Source organism: Molossus molossus, unplaced genomic scaffold (genome assembly GCF_014108415.1).
Source record: "Molossus molossus isolate mMolMol1 unplaced genomic scaffold, mMolMol1.p scaffold_m16_p_18, whole genome shotgun sequence".
NCBI lineage: Eukaryota > Metazoa > Chordata > Mammalia > Chiroptera > Molossidae > Molossus > Molossus molossus.
The window spans coordinates 38174338-38194875 of NW_023425353.1; the positions used below are offsets into that span (position 1 = coordinate 38174338).

General features: G+C 45.4%; 1 protein-coding gene across 1 annotated transcript in view; it reads right to left on the bottom strand.

Annotated features, from left to right (window-relative positions):
• Window positions 1-1386: 1386 nt before the first annotated feature.
• NEK11 (NIMA related kinase 11) overlaps window positions 1387-20538 on the bottom strand; it is a 223150-nt gene continuing 203998 nt past the window's right edge. The window contains 2 exon segments of the mRNA XM_036266721.1: window positions 1387-1777; window positions 1780-1961. Of these exon segments, the coding sequence (XP_036122614.1) occupies window positions 1704-1777; window positions 1780-1961 (256 nt within the window). The 3' untranslated portion in view covers window positions 1387-1703.

Genomic DNA, 20538 nt, shown 5'->3' on the forward strand with positions numbered 1-20538 from the left:
CCAGCGAACCAGAAGAAAGGTAAACATGCGCTTCTTTTTTAAGGCATGGAGCGGTGAGCCAACGTGGGAGGCTTCTCGGCTCCCTTTCTCTTAAGCCTCACGTGATGATGCGCAGCACAAATCCCGGGAGGACCAGCTGTTTTCCATCTGCACCTGTCGTCCCAGACATCGCAGAGGTCAGAAAATGCCACCCAAAATATGCCACACTGGCAGAAGGATGATTTTGAGCTGAAAGCAAACAAGAAAAGCAGATGTTGGAAGAGCTCTCTGTCTTCCCCCTTTCTACCTAAAATCACAAATTTCCCATGAGAAAAGTATCCTCCCTGCACCAGGAAGAGGAGAACATTCTCATCACTGGAGACAGGGTGTCAACACCAAGATGGATCTGTACAAACAAACCTACTAAAATAACCCTAGCTCCCATTAACCTCCCCCCTATATGTCCTTGTCACTTTCCCACAGTTTAACCCACTTAGGAGTTCGAATCCCTTTTCTTTTGTTACTTCTCCACATATTTATTGCTCTTTTGTCAAAATGGTATATAAGCTCTCAGGCTTAACTGTTTCCTTGGGGTTTTTACTTATTTCTAGAAAGACCCCTATGCCACATGAAATATTAATAATATTAAATAAAATCTGCATGCTTATCCCTGCTAATCTGTCTTTTGTCAGTTTAATTTGTAGGCCCAGCCACAGAACCTAAGAGGACTGAGGAAGTCTTTCCTCCCCAAAACACGTTCTTAAACACACGGTATTGTTCCCTGAACAGTATCTTTAAGTGTGTGTATGTCCTCAGTTGAAAACCTACATGCACAGTAGTTAAGAGCCTGGGTCCTGGAATCAGACAGGCCTGGGGTGCAGTCCCAGCTCAGCTCCTTGAAGCTGTGTGACTAAGCAGGTTACCTAACTCGAGCATTCTTAGTTGTAAAATGAGTAATATCTCTCTCTCTCTCTCTCCCTCCTCCCTCCCCTTGGTGATAAGATCTAATAGGTCCTTATAGTAGTAAGTACAGAGCTTGGCTTACTATATCCTATTATATAGTAATGTTACCTGCTCTAAGTAATCATTATTATTAGATGGCTGTGTTACATTCAACAAAATACTTCTAAATAAAGAAAAGCTAAAATAGGTGATTCATTTTATTTTAATAGAAATTCTATTAAGAATAAGAGTCTTCAATGGTCCATGGATGAATCTGGGGGAATAAATCACAGGAGAGAATCACATTTTGGATTTTTTAGTCAGGTCCTTATACATGTGCACGTCTTCTCATTAGCTATGGAAGGACAAAAGTGTACCAAAAACAGGTCACCTGTGACAGGTGTGTCTGACTCCTGGACAGCAGCTCAGTGTGTCCGAAGCCAGTGTCCAACAACCTCCAAGGGCAGGCTGGCCAGAGTCCATAGACGCAGCCAGAGGCCCCGAGTCCGTCCTCCGAATGGAGGTGATGCAGAGCACAGGGCTCCTCCCAGGCATCCTCGGTGGCTGGCCCCAGGGGTGCCTCGAGGGCACACTCCTGGGAATGCAGCTCAGAGTATAGCCCTAACAACACTAATACTGGCTGGCCCATGACTCATAGTATAGGCAGACCTGTGATTCTGCTACTCATTCCCTTTTTGCTAAGGAATTAAAAGTAAAGATGGTAGGTCCAGCTCTGTACCCATCTCCCACAATAGAGTCCAACTTAGGTGTTGAATAGATTTTCACAGCAATGTGCCCCTTGAAGTTGCTTTTGACAATCGTTTGCGGTGGTTGTGCCGTGCGGGCCCTTCTCCCAGGTGATCGGCAGCTGCTCCTCGAAGTAGAGGAGCTGGTCCACTTCGAAGCAGTCACTGGCACGAGGCACCACTTTTTCCAGAGACGCCCTGACCTCCGCATCGCTGGCGTTCTGCCGCCTTGCTCTCTTGAGGTAGTGATAGACCTCCTCAAATACCTCTGCTCCCAGTTTCTGCAGGGCTGAGCTGCCAGGCAACGGAGGGAAGATGAAGAGAAGTTACTCACTGAGATGGCCTGCAAGACAGGTTTTTAAATGATTAATCGCACAAATCGCATCGCGGCCCTGGGATTTAGAAAAGGGGGGAAAGAACATATGAGGGCTCCAGCGTGCAGCTCCGCAGTATCCAACAAGCACTTCCTGCGTGTTTGCTGCGTGGGGAGCTCCCAGGCGCGGGAATGCAGCACTCCACGGGTGAGGCCACGCCTGCCTTCGCGGAGCTCATCTTCCCGGCGGAGACTGAACGGACACGTGGGAGACATCCATACGGAAATGGCAGGCAGTGCTAAGGCCACTGCAGGATGAAGCAGGGTGAGGGATGGAGCAGGGTGAGGGGCAGGGCGAGCCCCTCGGAGGAGGTGTCAGCTGGGCAGGGACCCAGGTGAGGTGAGGCCAGTACTACGGAAAGGGGAGAACTGGGGCCTGAGGCTAAACGGTGTCAGAGAAACACTGAGAAAGCTGGGGGGGCTGGAGTCAGGAAACAGGGGAGCAGGATGGTGGGATATGGAATCAGAGAAATAATACTAATGAGAGTAAACTAGCGAGAAGGAAACATTGTTCTATTAACTACAGGCACTTTTCTGTGCACTTAACCTTTGCAACAGCTCTATGAGGGCTGGTGGTTTTTGTTTATTTTTTTCATTCCTGTTTTATAGAAGAAGAAACGGAGGCTTAGAGGGGTACTGCGGCCAAGCTCCCAGCATGGCCAGTTCAGTGTCTGTCTGGTCCCAGTCCTTGTCCACGTGTAGCCGGAGGCTGTGCCCTGTGACAGCCAGATTGCCCGCCTAGTGCTTTATTGTGCCTGTTTTCCTCTGGCTCCAGCCAGCTCGGGCGCAAACTAAAGGCCTATGGGCAGAACTTGGCCCATAACATATCTTGTTTGACCAGCACCATGTTTCTTTCCTTCTGGTTTATTATTATTCTTGAACATGTCCATGTAAGGTCCCCAGGCAGGGCCCGCGCTCCGCACTCCGGGGGCTTCGGGGCCCTTCGCTCCCCTCCCTGCGTCCTCCTCGTCTCCCGGAGGCTGCTTCTCCGGCTCCTCCACCCGCACTCAAGGGTGCTTGACTGTCGAGGTTTGGTACACAGCTCACGATGTGTGTGAACACTGACCTCGCCGTTTCTCCACCAGACAGTGAGATCTGTCCCTGGATCTGCCCTCAGAAACCCAGCTTTTGTGTTTCAGGGAGTATTTTCTGGTCTCATTTCCAGGAGTGGGGCTAATTACATGTGTGTTCACTCTGTGAAAACTCATGTTCGTGCTTAGGATTTCTGTATATATGTTGAAATTGATTAAAAGATAAAAAACTGTGTGAGAATGGAATTATTAGGCCAAAAGGTATAAATATTTTTATGACTTTAACCTTGAAAAAATGCTTTAGTCTTCATTTCAATGGATTTGGTAAAAAGAAAGATTAGGTTTTGGATTTTTTCCCAGAGTGTTTGAAGCATCACTGCTAGACAGTAATGACGGCAAGTGTCTGACGATAACACTGCCGGCACCAATCACAGACTCTTTCATACATTTTTAAAAAATATCTGTTTTATTGATTTTTTAGAGAGAGAGGAAGGGAGAGAGAGAGATAGAACCATCGATGTTAGAGAGAAACATCAATCGGCTGCCTCCCGCATGCACTCCACTGGGGATCAAGCCTGAAATCCGGGCGTGTGCCCTGACTGGGAATCGAACCGGGACCTCCCAGTCCATGGGGGGATGCTCAATCCCCTGAGCCACACCAGCCAGGCTCTTTCATACATATTGTAAGCTTTTATTGGGCAGCACTGTTCAACCTTGTACTCTCTAGAACACAGGACCTAAGTTCGGTATTGTGGCAGATAAAAAGAAAAATAAATAATCGATCCTACTGTAGTTTAGAGGCTAGTAATTATAATGCAAGCTATACACATTTTAAATTTTAACTAACATTTTTCTAGTACTTTAGAGTTTGCAAAATGCTTTTATGTTCATTATCTCAAGTGATCCTTGAGAACTAGGCAATTCATTGAATGTTTATCTTAATTTTGCAGATGAGATAAGTAGGTTGACTTTGAAAGACTCACACGGCTAGCTGGTAAGGGAGCTTAAACGTGAACACAGGGAATTGGAACTTCGAGTGCTGGAGAGATTGCAGCCCTAGGGCCCCACATCACCCAGCTGGAACAGGTTTCCCACTTCTGACCCCAGGAGGCTTCGGATTCCTAGTCACCTCAGTCACTCCACCTTAACCATTTGCACAGCACTTATCACTCTCTGGTATTTTTCCTCTTTTGTTGTTGTTGTTGTTGTTGGTGTTGGTGGTGGTGGTGGTGTGTGTGTGTGTGTCTCTCCCAACTCCCCTAATGAGCACCGACGTTCCACGAGGGAGGGACCCAGGGACTGGGACAGGACCAGGCATGCAAAGAGTGCTCGGGAAACAGCTATAGAATGAAGGCATGGCCTGCGCAGCCGTCAAGTATCATGAGAAAAACAAAGTGCTGTGAAAGTCCTCGTTTGGGAATGTCAGAGAACGCCCTCTGGAGGAGGAGGCACCACCTGATTTGGGCCTTAACAAGGGGAGGGAAGCCAGGTGGCAGGACCGCGGGAGCACAGGGAGACCAGGGAGCCAGCTAGGCAGGTGCGTGAGACGCGTGAAGAAGAGGGTGAGAGCCAGATGAGCCTAACATTAGAGAAACCTTCAAATTTTACTAGTAACACAGCCACCGATGACAGAGAAGCCCAACACGTCCCCTGAAACCACAATAATAAGCGCTTCTGAGCTTTCTCAGTGCCCTTTGTGCATCTCCTCCTGTCATCCCTTCAAATCCTGCAACAACCCAGGGATAGGGATCGTCACTCCTGTTTTACGGCTGAGAAAGCCGAGACATAACCCGGTATTAATTAACTTGCCCACATCACTACGTTGCATACCTGAAACCAACCTGTTATTGAATGTCACTTGTAATAAAAATAAATAAAAATTTGAATTAAAAAAAGAGCAAGAGCCCTGGCCGGTTTGGCTCAGCGGTTAGAGCATTGGCCTGCGGTCCGGAGAGACCCAGGTTCAATTCCCGCTAAGGGCATGTACCTCGGTTGCAGTTTGTCCCCGGCCCTGGTTGGTCGTGCGGGTGGCGGCCACTCGATGTGTCCCTTTCACGTCGATGTTTCTCTCTCTTCCTCTCTCTCCCTCCTACTCTGTCTGTGCAAAAGATGGAAAAATGTCCTCGGGTGAGGATAAAAAAAATAAATAAATAAAAAATTGTTTAAAAAAAAAAAAAAGAGAAAGAAATTTAAAAAATCATAACCGCCATCATCTGAGAATTTTTTTTTTTTTTCAAATAAACAATCTGGAAAACGAACATAAAAAAAGAAAGTTGTTACAGGAGTAGATCCTAAAATTTCTCATCGCAAGGAGAAAACTGTTTCTTTTCTCTTTATTGTATTTCTGTGATGATGGATGTTAACTAACCCTACTGTGGTAATCATTTCACAGTATATGTAAATCAAATCATGATGCTTAAACTTAGACCTTAAATTTATAAAGTGATGTATAGCAAATATTTCTAAAAAAAAGGAAAATAAAAAAGCAACTTGCCACTGCCATGCAGTTTTTACACGGTGGAGCTGGGACACGGACTCGAGTACTTTCGCGCCGAGCCTCATTCTTTTCACCGTGACGGATTCGGAGAGACCGAAGGGGAGTCTTGGCTCAACCCCTCACTGACTGTGTGATCTTGGGCCAACTACTTAACCTCTCTGAGCCTTAAGTTTTCATATTTGACCTGTCACCTACTAGGCACTCAGCAGCCTGTTTTACTATCATGCACGGTGTTGTCGCTGTCCCAATGGTGAATGGCACAGTTACCCTGTTTTCATTTAACTGAAAGCATCAAGTAATTTTTTAGTTCCACCTCTGGTTAAGAAGCTATTTTATGTATTTTTATTTTCTCTGGCTGTATTTGAACAATAAATGACACAGGAAGGCGAATGGCACAGTAGGAGTAAAAAAAAAATGTCATATGTAGAAATAATCAGAAAAACTAGTTTGACAGAAAGCATTAAGAGAACACATAGATTATTCTTCAGTCACAGTTTAAAAAAACCTTGAAAGTGATTTTATAGAATATGAGAAATCCCTACACATCAAATATGCATGAGCCACTGCAGGAAGAGAACGGAGCCGTGTACTTCCCCTGAATGCTGCCGTCTTAATGAGCACTTGGCGCTAACAGACAGCGGGACACTTTATTAAGGATGGCTCTGTACCCCTTCTCTCCATGCCTAGGATTTCAAGAGGCTGTCTGTGGATCTGCCGGGCAGAGATAGAACACAGCTCTCTACAGATCCGCACTATCTCTAGATCTCTACAGAATCTGCTCTGTGGGTGCTGGGGTGACATGGAACAGCCCCAGATGGGACCTGTGACTGTCGGGCCCCTTTCTGTAAATGGTGCTTGCCTTCTGCTCTGTCCACGCTGGGCAGCAGAATCTTGAGTGTTACTGTTGGTTGGATACCCTGTTAAAGCTAAGCATTCCTGTAAGGATTATTTTATACATGACCTAACCACCCTCCATTGTTTATAATCAGTAAATGTAGATAAATAAACTCACTGATTAAAAACAAAATATTGCTAGATATTGTTTACAAGAGACACACCTAAATCGCAGGGCTTTGAATGGTTGAGAATAAATGAACAAACAGATAATGAAAACAATTCAATTCACCAGAAAGGAATAAGAATTTAAACTAGCATGCATATAATAAAACAGAATCAAAATATATAAAGTACTAGAGGGAGAAATTGTCAGCTATGTCCTCATAAGGTAGGATTTCAATACTCCTTGCTCAGTTGTTGGTAGGTCAGCATTTGAAAAATTATTAGTAATATAGAAAATTTGAATACACTAAAAAAGCTACACTTAATAGACATATATAGGACCCTCTCCCTCCCTGATGACTAGAGAACCCACATTGTCTTATAACATTTACAAAAACTGACCACATACCAGACACCAATTCAAGTCTCAACATATTTCAAATAATTGATTTTACATAAAATCTAGTTATCCGACCACAGTAAAATTGATAGGAATCTGTAACAAGAATATGGATTAAACACTACTGTGTTTTCACATTTATTTATTCCAAGTAAAGTATGGGTCAATGAAGAAATCAAGCATGCTATGAACTCATTTTAAGCCAAAAGAAAAGTGATAGTGATCTAGCATTGTAACACTGCGGTGTAAATTTATTCTGACGCTTGGAAAACTTGCTGTAATAATTCTGCAATGAGTATTTTAGGAATCCTAAAAGAGACAATTCTATTTAAGGGGACTCTTGCTGTTAGCTAAGGTTTGAGAAGAAGGGAGTGCTCCCTGTGCTGAGCAAATTAAAGAAGATTCGAAGTTTGCTTTTTTCAAAGGGAAGGAGGGGAGAGAGATTGGGGAGGGGCAGGAATTACCCCTTTAAGTTAGGAGGATAGCTCAAATAAAAAGAACTGATATTTTCAAATGAAGAGAACTTATATGTTCTTTCTTTTTCATCTATCTCTTCCTATGCCCCATATCCTTTATCAATTTTATTCTCCTGTTCCGATGTCTTTCGCGTGTTGAAGGGATACTAAATACCATCTTAGTGCAGATGCCTCATTCACAGGCCAGCGCTCTTGGGGCTGGATCGAGTCCTGCACAGACCAATGGCAAACACAGGCGTCGAGGAAGCACCCCCCCCCCCTGGAGCAAATTCCCAGAAAACTCCATGAAACCACAAGCCAGCACTTTCTTTCTTGCCTGTTTCCTCCAAACTCAATCTCTCATCCTCCAAATTCCTTACTGACCTTCTCATGTTTACCTTTTATTTGCAAACAATATATTTTATCACGTATATGCATTTGCCCATCAGTTACTGACTCCTGTGTGGCCTCTAACTATATCTCTTAGGGATCTAAAGGAGAGACCGTGTCTGCTTAGGTCTCTAAGGATGTCAGAAAAATGTCCTCACCTTCTATTTTTTAAATTTATTAAAAAAATTTTTTTGTTAATCCTCACTGAGGATATTTTTCCATTGATTTTTTTTTTTTTTTAGATAAAGTGGAAGGGAGGGAGAGAGAGAGAAAGAAACATTGATGTGAGAGAGACATATCAAGTGGTTGCCTCCTGCACGACCCCAGCGGGGGCCAAGGATGAAACCTGCAACTCAGGTATGTGTCCTTGACCAGAATCAAACCCACGACCCTTCAGTCCACAGGCCGATGCTCTAACCATTAAGCTAAACTGACCAGAACTGTCCTTACCTTTTAAGTGTTATTTTTTAATTTGGAAACAATCTCACACTTACAGAAGAGTCACAGTTAGAGCACAAAGAACTCCTTTTTCCTGAGTGTTTTGAGAATAACTTGCTGACCTGATGTCCCTTTCCCCTTGTACTTTGTATTTTCTACAAAATAAAGAGACTCTCTTACATAAGCACAAAACGGCCATCGAAATCAGAAAGTTAACACTGATATCTTACTGTCACCTAATTCTCTAATACACTCAAGTCGCCCTAATTGTCCAAAGATGCCCCTTGATAAGAAAAGGATCCAGGTCAAAATAATCCTGTGTCACATCATTTGTTATGTCTCTTTTTTCTCCTCCAGTGACCTGACACTTTCAAACGTCTGAGGCAAGTTACTCTGTAGAAGGGCCCTCTATTTGTGTTGCAGTTGCCTGTGGGGGTTACCAACACCCACCCTCTGGCTGTCCCTCCTTTAATGTATTCGCCTGAAAGACAGGAGTAGAGCCTCCTGGGAGCATCATTTGGAGCATTGCTGGAGACCTCACCTGACCAGATCAAGAAGATTCTCCCTTTTCTTGGATCCAAATATGCCCTGGTAGTAACAGCACTATCTTGTATTCAGATTCAGGACTCTTCCCTACAGCTTTGTTCCCAGTGGACGGTAAGAAATACGGGGTCCCTGGCCAGTGTGGCTTATGGACTGAGAGGTCCCCGTTTGATTCCCAGTCAGGGCACATGCCCGGGTTGTGGGTTTGATCCCCGGTGGGGGGCATGCAGGGGGCAGCTGATCCATGTTTCTCTCTCACATTGATGTTTCTATCTCTCTCTCTCCATTAAAAAACAAAAACAACAAGCAATAAAAACATATAAAAAAAAAATAAGGGAGAGTATTGTGCTAAGTGAAATAAGCCAATCAGAGAAAGACAAATACCACATGATCTCACTTATTTGTGGAATATAATGAACAATAAAAGCTGATGAACAAAATAGACCCAGAGACACAGAAAGGAGTACGGTTCAGACTGACAGAACTCAGAGGAGGGGGTAGAGGGGAAGGGGTAGATAAACCTAAGAACTTATATGCATGTACGCCTAACGGATAGACATAGACAACAATGCTTGGCGGGGGGTGGGGTGGGGAGGGATAGGGAGGAGGGTGTCTGGGGAAAAAAGGAGAAACATCTGTAACAAAAATAAATTAATGAAAAGAAAAAAGAACTTGAAAGAAAGAAAGAAAGAAAGAAAGAGAGAGAGAGAGAGAGGAAGGAAGGAAGGAAGGAAGGAAGGAAGGAAGGAAGGAAGGAAGGAAGGAAGGAAGGAAGGAAGGAAGGAAGGAAGGAAGGAAGGAAGGAAGGAAGGAAGGGTCCAGGGGCTCCAGAGGGAATGCCCTGAGCGGTGTCCCACTTGCTATCTCCACCCGAATGTCTTCTGGTTGTCACGCCCAGCTGCCCAGGTGGATGTCTGATCTTCCCTCGAAACGTCCCCATGAGGCAGCTTTCCCCATTCCCGTCCACGCCGGCGCCTGCCTGCCCGCCACACTGCTCCAGACAAACACCCGAGTCACTCTCCACTCCCTCTGCCCTCAGCTCCAGTAGGCCAGTGTCTCTCGTAATCAGACTAGTTAGTCCGTGCTGTCAGCTCCGTTTCCCAGATGTACCCGGGGCCCCAACATTCCACCGTCCCACCGCGGCGCCCTGGCCCAGGCCACCGCTCTCTCCTGCCGGCGGCTCCCCTGCTGCCGCGCTCACTCTGTCTGCTGCCGACTCAGTAACCAGAGAGAGGTGCCCTGCACTCCGCTGCTCAAAGCCCTCTGCTGGCCCATCTCATCCAGAGGGAAACCCAGGCCCTTCACGCTTCCTTCTTCCGCTGTTACTTCCTAGCACACTGTCCACTTTCCTAATAAGTTATATATATCAATCAACCCACTAGAATATAAATTCCTACGGTAGGGATTATTTTTACACGCAACCTCCCCCCCCCCCCATCCCACCACCTGGAACAGTACCTGGCACATAGCAAATAAACAATAAATAGTTGTTGGGCAAATGAATAGACACCTTGAAAGACAAATAAAAAATATATATGGCAATGTCATACAATTTTATTAAAAAATATATGGATTCCTAGTGCTTGTTGTAAGAATTAGCATGCAGTGAAATTATAACCTAATTTTGCAAAGTATAAGATCACTTTTATGATATTTAGTTGTTGTTTTTCGAGATAAAGCTCCAATCAAGTTTAGTTTTCAGTATTTCTTTTGATATTTTCATCCTTATTTCAAATGCATTGGCTTTACTGTACTATCATCTTTAGATAAAAATGACCTCTTCTATTTCTGAGTGGAAAGAAACAAACCTTATTTTTAAGAAGTTCTACATGGGAGACTGTGTCCCTGCCCTCTTCTCTCGCACGTGCAGACCCGGGCCATCTGCAGACCCGGGCCATCTGCAGACTGCCCAAACCTCCCGGAGGGGCGAGGGGCGGAGAGCCCCAGCTGCCGGCCTTGGGGAGGGTGACTCCAGGGGCCCTCAGTTCTTCCAGGGAAGGAGCAGCCAAGACAGCGCTGGCCGACAGATGTCACCGTCTGCTGTGGGGGCTGAATAAGGCAGAGAGCAGCAGGGGAGGGGATATCAGCCTCCTGTTCCAAACAGCATTTTAGCTGAACAGCAGAAAATATTTAACATGTTTTTCCCTCCTGGAAAAAGAACAGGCAATTTCTCTTCAGGGGACAAAACGAATGCGTTTCCACCAGTGCTGATCGGTCATCAGGTTTGAAAGCTCCCTTATCCGCACCGCTTTAGGACTAGCAGGAAAGGTCTCCCTCCCTTGCCTGAGCTGATCTGCCTTGCAAGCCCTGCTCTGCCAGCGGGAGTTCCCCAGTAATTCCAGATTCACCAACCACTTCAGGAGTCTACAGCAGAAGGCGAAGGACCTTTGTTTTTCTCTTCGGCTCCACCACTCAACTCGGAGCCCGTGGCAGGCAGAGGACCCTTCTTAGCCAGTTCTGCATCCAGCACAGTCCTGACCCAAACAGCACCTAAGCCATTCCTTCAACACATCTTCAGTGAGCACTTCGTACGTACCAAGTGCTGGGAAGGCAGCCGAAGCCTTTGACCTCACAGAACTCATGTTTTAGTGGGACGATGACAGGCACTAAACAAGTCAACAAACACTTAAGGTCATTTTAGATTTCTGCCAATGCTACAAAGAAAATAAAACAGGGAACTGGAAGACAGGGCAAGGCTTCCAAGAAGAGGGTTTGGGCCCCTTAGTAAGGGTGGGAGCTGAAAAGGTGTTTCCAGGGGATTTGGGTCCTGTCATCTGAACCAGCTCCCGTCTCTGACGAACTGTAGTGTGGAGGAGCTAGTCTTGCCTCTAACCTCGTGGGGATGCAGCTGCAGCGCAGACAGAGGCCCACACATGCTAATAGTTAGACGTCAGGAAGCACGCTAGCGAACTCTTGATAAGATACCAGCTACCATCCTACCCTGACAAGTCGATGTTACAGAAACCGGGGAGGCCAGGTTTACACTCAGGCTTCTCGGGCTCCTCCGAGTTCCGCGTTGCAATGTGGCCAAGCTGGGTGACCAGCCCTCGACCCTGATCCCCAGCAGTTGGCCTGCCCCCTTCTCTTCCCAGTTTGGCTCCCCCTCCCACTGTGCACACACATTTGATACTTCACCCCTGTGTCCAAGACCCACTTGTGCCAGGAGTTCCTTTGGCAATGTGGAAATAGCCACCCGGGGTCCCCGGCAGGCTAGGGGCGGGCAAACTGGCAGCAGACCCATGGGGAAAGGAACCCGAGGCAGAGGCCTGGGAATGAGCTTGGGGCCATTGGGCAGAGAACTGCGGGTCCCGGGTAACCTGGGGGTGGTCTAGAGAGGAGACACAGGCTCTGGTACGCAAGTTCCCTTGGCCCCATGCACCTTTTGCTCTGTGGGGAGGCTTGTGGCTGGAGGGCGAACCAAGTGGCACCCTCCACAGCACAGGCCCAGTGCACCCCTCTTGCCTGGGGCCTAGGGATGGGACCAGGAGGGAGGCTACTTTTGCTAATGTAGCAAAAGAAGGACTCTGAGGGGAGGGGAAGGATGCCATCTGAACAGAGACATGAATGGTAAGGTGAGTCATCCCCACCGGGATCTAGGAGAGCATTCCTGCCCAGGGAAGAGGAACTGTCCAGGCCTAGCATCGGAGAAAAGAATACTGGGTGGTTGGGCCTAATTCAGAGGAGGGTGACAGGAGATGAAGGAAGAGGGGCAGGCAGGGCGGGCAGGGACCTGACGGCTGAGGTGAGGAGTCCTGACTTGATCCTGGTGCCAGGGGAGACCTTTGGAGGGTGAGCACGACCTGAGCCATGTTGTGATCAGATCTCTCTGGGCGCTGTGTGAAATGGACGAATAACAAGGAGCTGCTGTCAAGAGTAAACCAACAGAACCACTCAAAATGCTTCCGTGCCCTTTAAGGATCCTTGTGATGTATTCTTCCCCAACAACTCGACCCTCCTACCCAGCTGGATTCTGCCATGCAGAGGGTTCCTCCTCTTGTCTAGGCCACCCGGACATCGAGGCTGAGCTGGTGCTTCTTTGCAGAGTAAACTTGTCATCTATCAATCTGGCATCCAGTCTCAGTTGTATATCCCACTACCCACATATGTTTTCATAAACTTTTTTCAAAGTAGTTATAAATTATAAGTAAATAACCACTGTAATTACATACATAAGTAATTGCAATTCAAGAGACTGGTATCTGACCAGTAGTTCTTTGGCAATGTGCACACTGGAAGTTTTGTTTGTTTGTTTGGTGTATTGTAATTTTGGGGCAGGCAGCAAGGAGATTTTAAATGCACGTCAAAATTGTAGCGACTTGCTAAGCCTGTTTCTAATCTTTACAAATAAACATGTGCATGTCTTTTTATGGCTCTCCCAACTTTATCACAAGGATGTCATAAAACATTTTAAGATATACAAAAAAGTGTAAAGTATAATACAAGGACTTTACAGTGACTCCGCTTTTAAGGGGTCCAGAATGAACATATACAGCTGAAGCTCCATGAATTCCCTCTCAGACCATAACCCCCTGGCAACCTCTCCAGGTAACCACTATCCTGAATCTGCTGTTTCATCGTCACTAAGCATTTTAGGTTCTTTTGCTATATACGTAAGTATGTACCCTCAGAAATACGTAGTATTGTTTTGTGTTTTTGCATTCCCAGTGGGGTCATAGTTTTTTGCTCAGAATTACTGGTATATGTCCCCTTCGTTTCTATGGCTCACTGATTTTCACTGTGTTTTTTGCCATCACGATTCCTCCTGCTAAAGTGCATTTCAGGTTGTTTCTCTTCATCCCTAACCCCACAGCCACTTTCACTGAAAATGCTGTTGTGAACATTCTTTGCACACACCTTGGACTCAACATATCTTAAACTACAAAATATAAACACATGTGGAAAACTGAGCTTTTCAGACACAGGTCCTGTGTTAAGCCATTATTTTCAGATTGATCAACCATCACTCATCTTTGATCCTTTACAATGGCTTCAAAATGGATATTCCATAATGAGAAAATACAATCCAGGTAGCAAGATTTACAAAGCAGAATCATGGAATTTTTGAAAAGTACCAAGGAATTCATCTGATCAAACACCTTCATTTAGTAGACAAGGAAACTGATTTTGAAATGGGAAAGGGACTTGCCCGGGGGTGAGCACTGGGCTATAGAGAGCGGAGCCTCCAGTGGGCCTCACTGTGCTGGACATGTGTATGGAAAACATATAAAACAAATCAATCCCCTGGCTTTTCCTCTGTCCTCTCAGCACCACTAAGCAAGGCACCACGCCATGTGGACCACTCCATGAGGTCCTTCCTGGCTAAATTACAGCTGTGCTTCCCTGGATCAATCCAAACTACATTGTTCAAAAGTCAATTTCATCCCAGTTTTGCCGAGCAGAAGCAAAGATCAGAAGATAAAATAGATTTCCTAATCAAACACAGTAAGAATAATTGGATTCGCAAAGAAAATGAAATCACAGAAGGAAAAGAAATTAGAACGTAAGTATATTTGGAAGACTTTTTCAGAGCATACGTTCTTATGATTGGAAAATTATGGGTTTCCTTGGAGAAGAGTGAATTTTAAAAGCTGCCTTTCATTTGATGAGCTTCCACAATGATTCCCTCCTTGGGCACATGTTAGTCAGGTGCCCGAGTCCTCAACTAGTCTTCATTCTCCCCTACAACCCTCAGCCTACAGTTGGAGGAGGTTATCAAGAGGACGTGACCGCCAGTTGACCTAAGAACTGGACCCAGGCAACCAGGGGCTCCTCAGCCCCTCCCCTGTGCCTGAAATGTACCCTCTTCCCAGGGTTCCAGCAGTGGGAGCCATTTTTAAGGGCTCACCATTGAGAGAGTAAGGCGCAGCTGCAGCCATCCGGATGGTGTACATAACAATGTGGTTAAGGCCTCTATATCAATTTTAGTTTTGGCAGGTGGGTGTGGAAAACGATTCATCTTGTGGCTGACTAAGACGAACTTCCTAAGTTCCTTGTTCATCAAAACTGCCACCTACCCACCCAGAGTGGTCTGCTTCTTTCTTTGGTCTCTCCTTACCCTCTGAGTACAGGGGCCACTTTCAGATTTCACTCAGGAAGCTCCTGAGGTTGCAAACATTTAAATCTTATAAGAATAATAGAGCCCAGCTGGTGTGGGACAGTGGTTGAGTGTCGACCCATGAACTAAGAGGTCACTAGTTTGATTCCCAACAGGGTGCATGCCCAGGTTGTGGACCTGATCCTCAGTGGGGGGCGTGCAGGAGGCAGCCAATTGATGTTCTCTTATCAATGTTTCTATCTCTCCCTCTACCTTCCTCTCTCTCTAAAATCAATAAAGAAAAAAATTTAAAGAAAAAAGAGTAATAGAGACCTCCATCATTTTCAGACTGAAGCTCAAGCTTCCCCTCCCCCACCTTTTCTTTTCTCCTCCCTGGATCCCTGGTACACAGATTTGTATTAATAATCACTTTGGACTCACAATGCATTCTCAGCATTATGTTTGCCTTCAGGATGACGCCAGCCTTGTTTGGGTGGAGATTATGAAGCATGTTTTGTATTCATGGATCTTCTTGGCCACGTTTGCTCCTGACTTCTAATTCTGCATTAGCTAGAAGTATTTTTGCTTAAATAAGCAGGGAAACTTTTCCCTTCAATTTGGGAAATACTGAATTCTGATTTTATCTTACTGATGATCTGAGTAGGAAGTAACAACCAAGCATAAACCTGTGTTAATAATTTTTCTCTTTTCTTTGTACCTGGAACAGATATTGCAGAAAGTTTTGATTGGGTCTAATAAATGGGTAGTCTTGGGATATGCATGCAAGAAACAGGAAGAATTCAGTTGAATCACATGAAATTTCTACTTTTACAGGTTAAAAAGAGTAAAATAATGGCAATTTCATTTAGTCAACGTAATTAGAATGTTTTAGTTTATAATTTTTTGACCTAAGAAATATTAAGAGAATTGAAAGTGCTATTTGTGAAAAATCTCCTTGCAGATCATTTCTGGAAGTTGGAGCAAATTTTCTGAAGGCTAGATAACCATCTTTCTATTCTAAGCAGCCAGGGAGAAATGGGGTGTTCGAAGGTCAGGTTTAGAATGAATGTATGTGTCCTTGAGAAGGCTTATCACCTTCTGAATCTGTGAAATATATAAATGGCATTAGACCTTGCCTCACAAACTGGGCTTCTTTTCTACTTCCTTGTTATAGTCAGGCACAGTTAACCTTGAACTCTGGTAGGAGTAAGGAGAGATTTTCCCATCAACAAAGCAACACCACTCTTTAGTTAGGATGGAGAGAGGAAGAGTGAAAGTCAAGTACCGGATCTAGTCCCTTTCTTGGTTAATTATCACAGCTGTGCTGCAGGAGTGCTGTGTTCCATGATCCTCTGGGCACACTCCTAGGAGAGCCCAAATGGCACATAGTGTGACTGGGTGTTCAAGTGTGCTGGCCTGCGACCACACTATGAGACACAAGGCAGGAACCATGTCTCACTAGTGTGGTGGGCCCAGTGCTTTGAAGGGAGCTTGGTGCACAGTAGCCATTAAGACCTGTTTTATCTCAAATTTTAAAATTTGTTGAATCAATTATGACTTTTAATAGCCACTCACAATAACAAAAATTGAAGCTATTAAAATCTGTGAATAAATATCAAGAGTCACATCCTATGACCCAGTAATTATATAAGCCATTTATCTTAGAAAATCTGAGCCTAAAATTTAAAAACAAGATTAGGTAGAAAAAAATGTTTATGTCAACATTATATATGCGTTGAAAAAATTGCAAACAACCTAAGAGCCCAGGAGTTATATTACAGAGAAATTGATATTCTTTGGAAAATGTAATAACATTGGAAAATGTTCAAGAAAGGTGGAGGAGAAAAACCAAAATACTATGTCCTGTTTTTTTTTTTTTTTTAATTTAGCATTACATTATGAGAATGTTCCAAATTATTCAAAATTCTGCCAAAATCATGTTTGTGATGACTACAGAATATTCCATTGGATGTAAATACAGTGAGTTATTTACTATGTTTTATAAATACACACATGTATGCACACACACTAAAACTATGACACAAATGGGATCATATCATGCCTATTGTTCGACACCTTCCTTTTCTCAGTTACTTATGTGACCTAGAGAGCTCATCACACAAGCACACACAGTTCTTTTTAAAGACAGGGTAGTATTCCACTGAAAAGATATGCTGATTTTTAAAACAACTCTTATTGATACCTTTAGGTTATTTATAGCTTTTTGCTATTAAAACAATTCTATAATAGCCCTGGCCAGTTTGGCTCAGTAGTTGGAACATTGGCCCGCGGTCCAGAGAGACCCGGGTTCGGTTCCCGCTGAGGGCATGTACCTCAGTTGCAGTTTGTCCCCGGCCCTGGTTGGGTTGTGCGGGTGGCAGCCACTTGACGTGTCCCTTTCACGTCGATGTTTCTCTTTCTCTCTCTCTCTTCCTTCCACTCTACCTGAACAAAAGATGAAAAAATGTCCTCCCTTGGGTGAGGATAAAAAAAAAAAAAGAAAGAAAGAAACATTAAAACAATACAATAGATAGCTTTGACATATATTTTTGTGCATTTATGCAAGGTGTTCTGTGGGATAAATTCTGAAACTGCTGGCTCTAAGAGAATGTTCATTTAAAATTTTTGAATGGACATCGCCAAATTGCCCTCCAAATGATACCAATTAACACTCTCCTCAACACCTACACTGCTTCACGTTAAAGTGGAAATAGTGAGTGGGATATATTTGTGGGTATTTGAACAACACTATGGCACAATGCACTGTAGGTCTCCCTCCACCCTTGCCTTCCTCCCCACTTTCTCTTCCTTCCCACTTTCTTTCCATTTTTCTTTTCTTCCTTCTCTCTTTCCCCTCTTCCTCCTTTCCTTCCTTCCTGTCTCAGTGTGTCATCTCTGGGAGAGGGGACAGAGGACCCTGGAGTGAGGAACCCATGTGACGTCGGGAGAACTGGAGGAAGCCTGAGGCGGGCTCACTGGGCGCAGGGGGCGCTGCGGCGGCACCTGCCCGAAGCCGGGACGGTGCAGAGCCGATGAGCAGGTCCTGCGCAGGACGACACGCGCGCCTGTGAAGCTTCCGTGTTCATGGAACTGCGTGAGGTGATCGGTGTGCTCACTAAGCTTATGTGTCATCATTCACACTGCGTGCCCGTATCAAATCATCACCGCGTAAACCTTAAACCTCAGCAGTGTCACAGGTCAATCACATCTCCATAGAGGTGGGCAAAGTCGAAAGCAGAATGGGGTGGGGGATACCTGGCAGTCTACAGCGTGGGCAGGTAGACACGGGACGACAATTTGGATGTGTGTTTCTATCTTCACGGGCACAGGAGTCACCTGGGAACTCATTAAAAAGGCAGATTAGCTCTGGCGGTTTGGCTCAGCGGTTAGAGCATCCGCCCGCGGACCAGAGAGCCCCAGCGTCAGTTCCCGCCGAGGGCAGTGGGTTGCAGTCTGTCCCCGCCCGGGTTGGGGTCGTTTGGGTGGCAGCCAGTGGATGTGCCTCTCTCACATCAATGTTTTTCTCTCTCTCTTCCCGCCTCTCTCCCTCCCACTCTATCTGAGGATAAATGCAAAAATGTCCTCGTGTGAGGATTAAAAAAAAAGGCAAATTAGGTCTGGGGTGGGCCTGAGATTCTGCAATTCTAATGGGTTTTCAGGTGATGCTGATGTGTCTGTCTGGACCCCACTTGAAGGAGCAGGGCAGCTGACCAAGCCCAGCGCCTGAAGCGGTGGCAGGGGCATTGCCAGCCAGTGGGGAGGGCTGTGAGCGTCAGGAGTGAGAGCCCAGCACGACTCCTGCAGTGTGAAAGGTGGCAGAGGCACGAGCTGGCTCAGCCTGGCCCCCCCACAGCGGCACCTGGACTGAACGAACACTGTATTCAAGCCTATGCTTATCTTTCCCACTCTTGCAGGAACCCTTATCCTGAAGTCAGATCACAATTTATTTGCTTCATCTGCAAAATTTAGTAATAACTTCTGTCACACGGAGTCCTCCAACATTTCCTTGATCTATATAATATCTGGTGCTGCTGCTATTGTCCTAGGTTTACATGGCAGTTGCCTGCCTTAGGTTCAGTCCCGAGGGTGCCAACAACTGGCAGCTGGTGTGATTGAATCCTCGCCTCATTATTTTCTGTATTAGACGAGAACAAAATGGGAACTTTTCCCCGAAGGCCCAGCATGAAAGCAGTTTCAGCCCGGGCTTTCCAGCATCGCGGCTTCCTTGTAATTAAACGTCCCATGTTCCACTGAAATGTTTTCTGAGTATTGTTACATTCCAGCCAAGTCTGGACTGTTAATGCATGTTCAGGAACCAGGACACACGTGTACATATCTATTTCTGTGGGGTGTTTTCTTTGCCATCAGTCCTCCTAAGTTAAGGGAAGTAGAAATGCTAACTTACAAGGTCCACAAGCTGAAGCTGCCAGGAATGTTTTTCACCTCTCTGACCCTAGCCAGCCAGGGTTTGATGCTGGGCCATCTAGGTTTTCTCTCTGTTTCTGCCTCAGGCTAGAAAGACACGAAGGTATACACACACACACACACACACACACACACACAGAAGGAGCAAGAGCTCAGGTTTGAAGCCTTAGGAAAATTAGTTGTGTTCTCCTTTTCAAAACAGAGTCAGAAGGACAAGGCTCAGAATAGCACGGGTCTTCAGAGCCCTGTCACCTGATGAAGTGTTAGATGCACCCTCTGTATCTGTACCTAGGAAAGGTGTTTGCATTTAAGAAATAGGTTCAACGTGAGTAAAATGGTGTGTTCCTCTAGCAGGGGGAATCTTTTTTCTGCCAAGGGCATTTTGGATATTTACAACATCATTCACGGGCCATACAAAGTTGTCTTAAAAGGTAGCCTATATTTGGTGAGGTTATGATGTGAGCTGGTATTGATTTCATAGGCCTCATATGGCCCTCAGGCCGGACGCTGCCCACACCTGACTGGAGCCTGGGGGACATGCAGGGTTTGCTTTTGAGTGACAGATACAAATTAAGGATACATGAGAAATGTTTTTAATATGCTTGTATTCTCTTTAAATTTTGTTCTAATTAGGGATCATTAAAAATATGATGATTAGCAATTAGGTTGTTTTTATGCTTAATTCATGCCTTCATTTGCATTTAAAAAGTTGTATTTGAGTAGAAAATCAGAGGGGCATAATGTTTCTTTTCTTTTTAAAAAATTAGGCTGTTTGAAGTCTGTGTTTATAATCACCAAAGTACCATCTACTGGGGGCATGAAAGAAAACAACCAGCTTTTGGGTTATCTTTACATGTGCACACATAGAAAGCCATAAAGCTCTTTATTCCCTTGCGCTGATGACTTAAAAGAAATAAGAACATGGGAGCTCAGAGGCCTGTCCCAGGGCCACTGATGTCAAGACTCTCTTCCAACAAAGATGCTGAAGGAGTTGCTCCAGTTTCCTGGAGAAGCAGGAAGCATGTAAACATGGTCTGCTCCAAGAATGGCCTTGATGTGTGCTGTGCTGGCAAGCTGTTGTCTCAGCTCCGAACCCCTCCTCTGCCCTCAGTCTTGTGACACTGGCCTCAAGACTCTGTTGCCCACTGCTCCCTATTAGGCAGCTTCAATAGGGGGCGCTGCGGGGAGATGGGAAAGCTGTGGGAGAAAGGAGACTTGCCCTCCAACTCCAGCCCATCATACCGACAGCACAGATTCCGCTGCCGCAGCAACTGACTCCAGTTTGC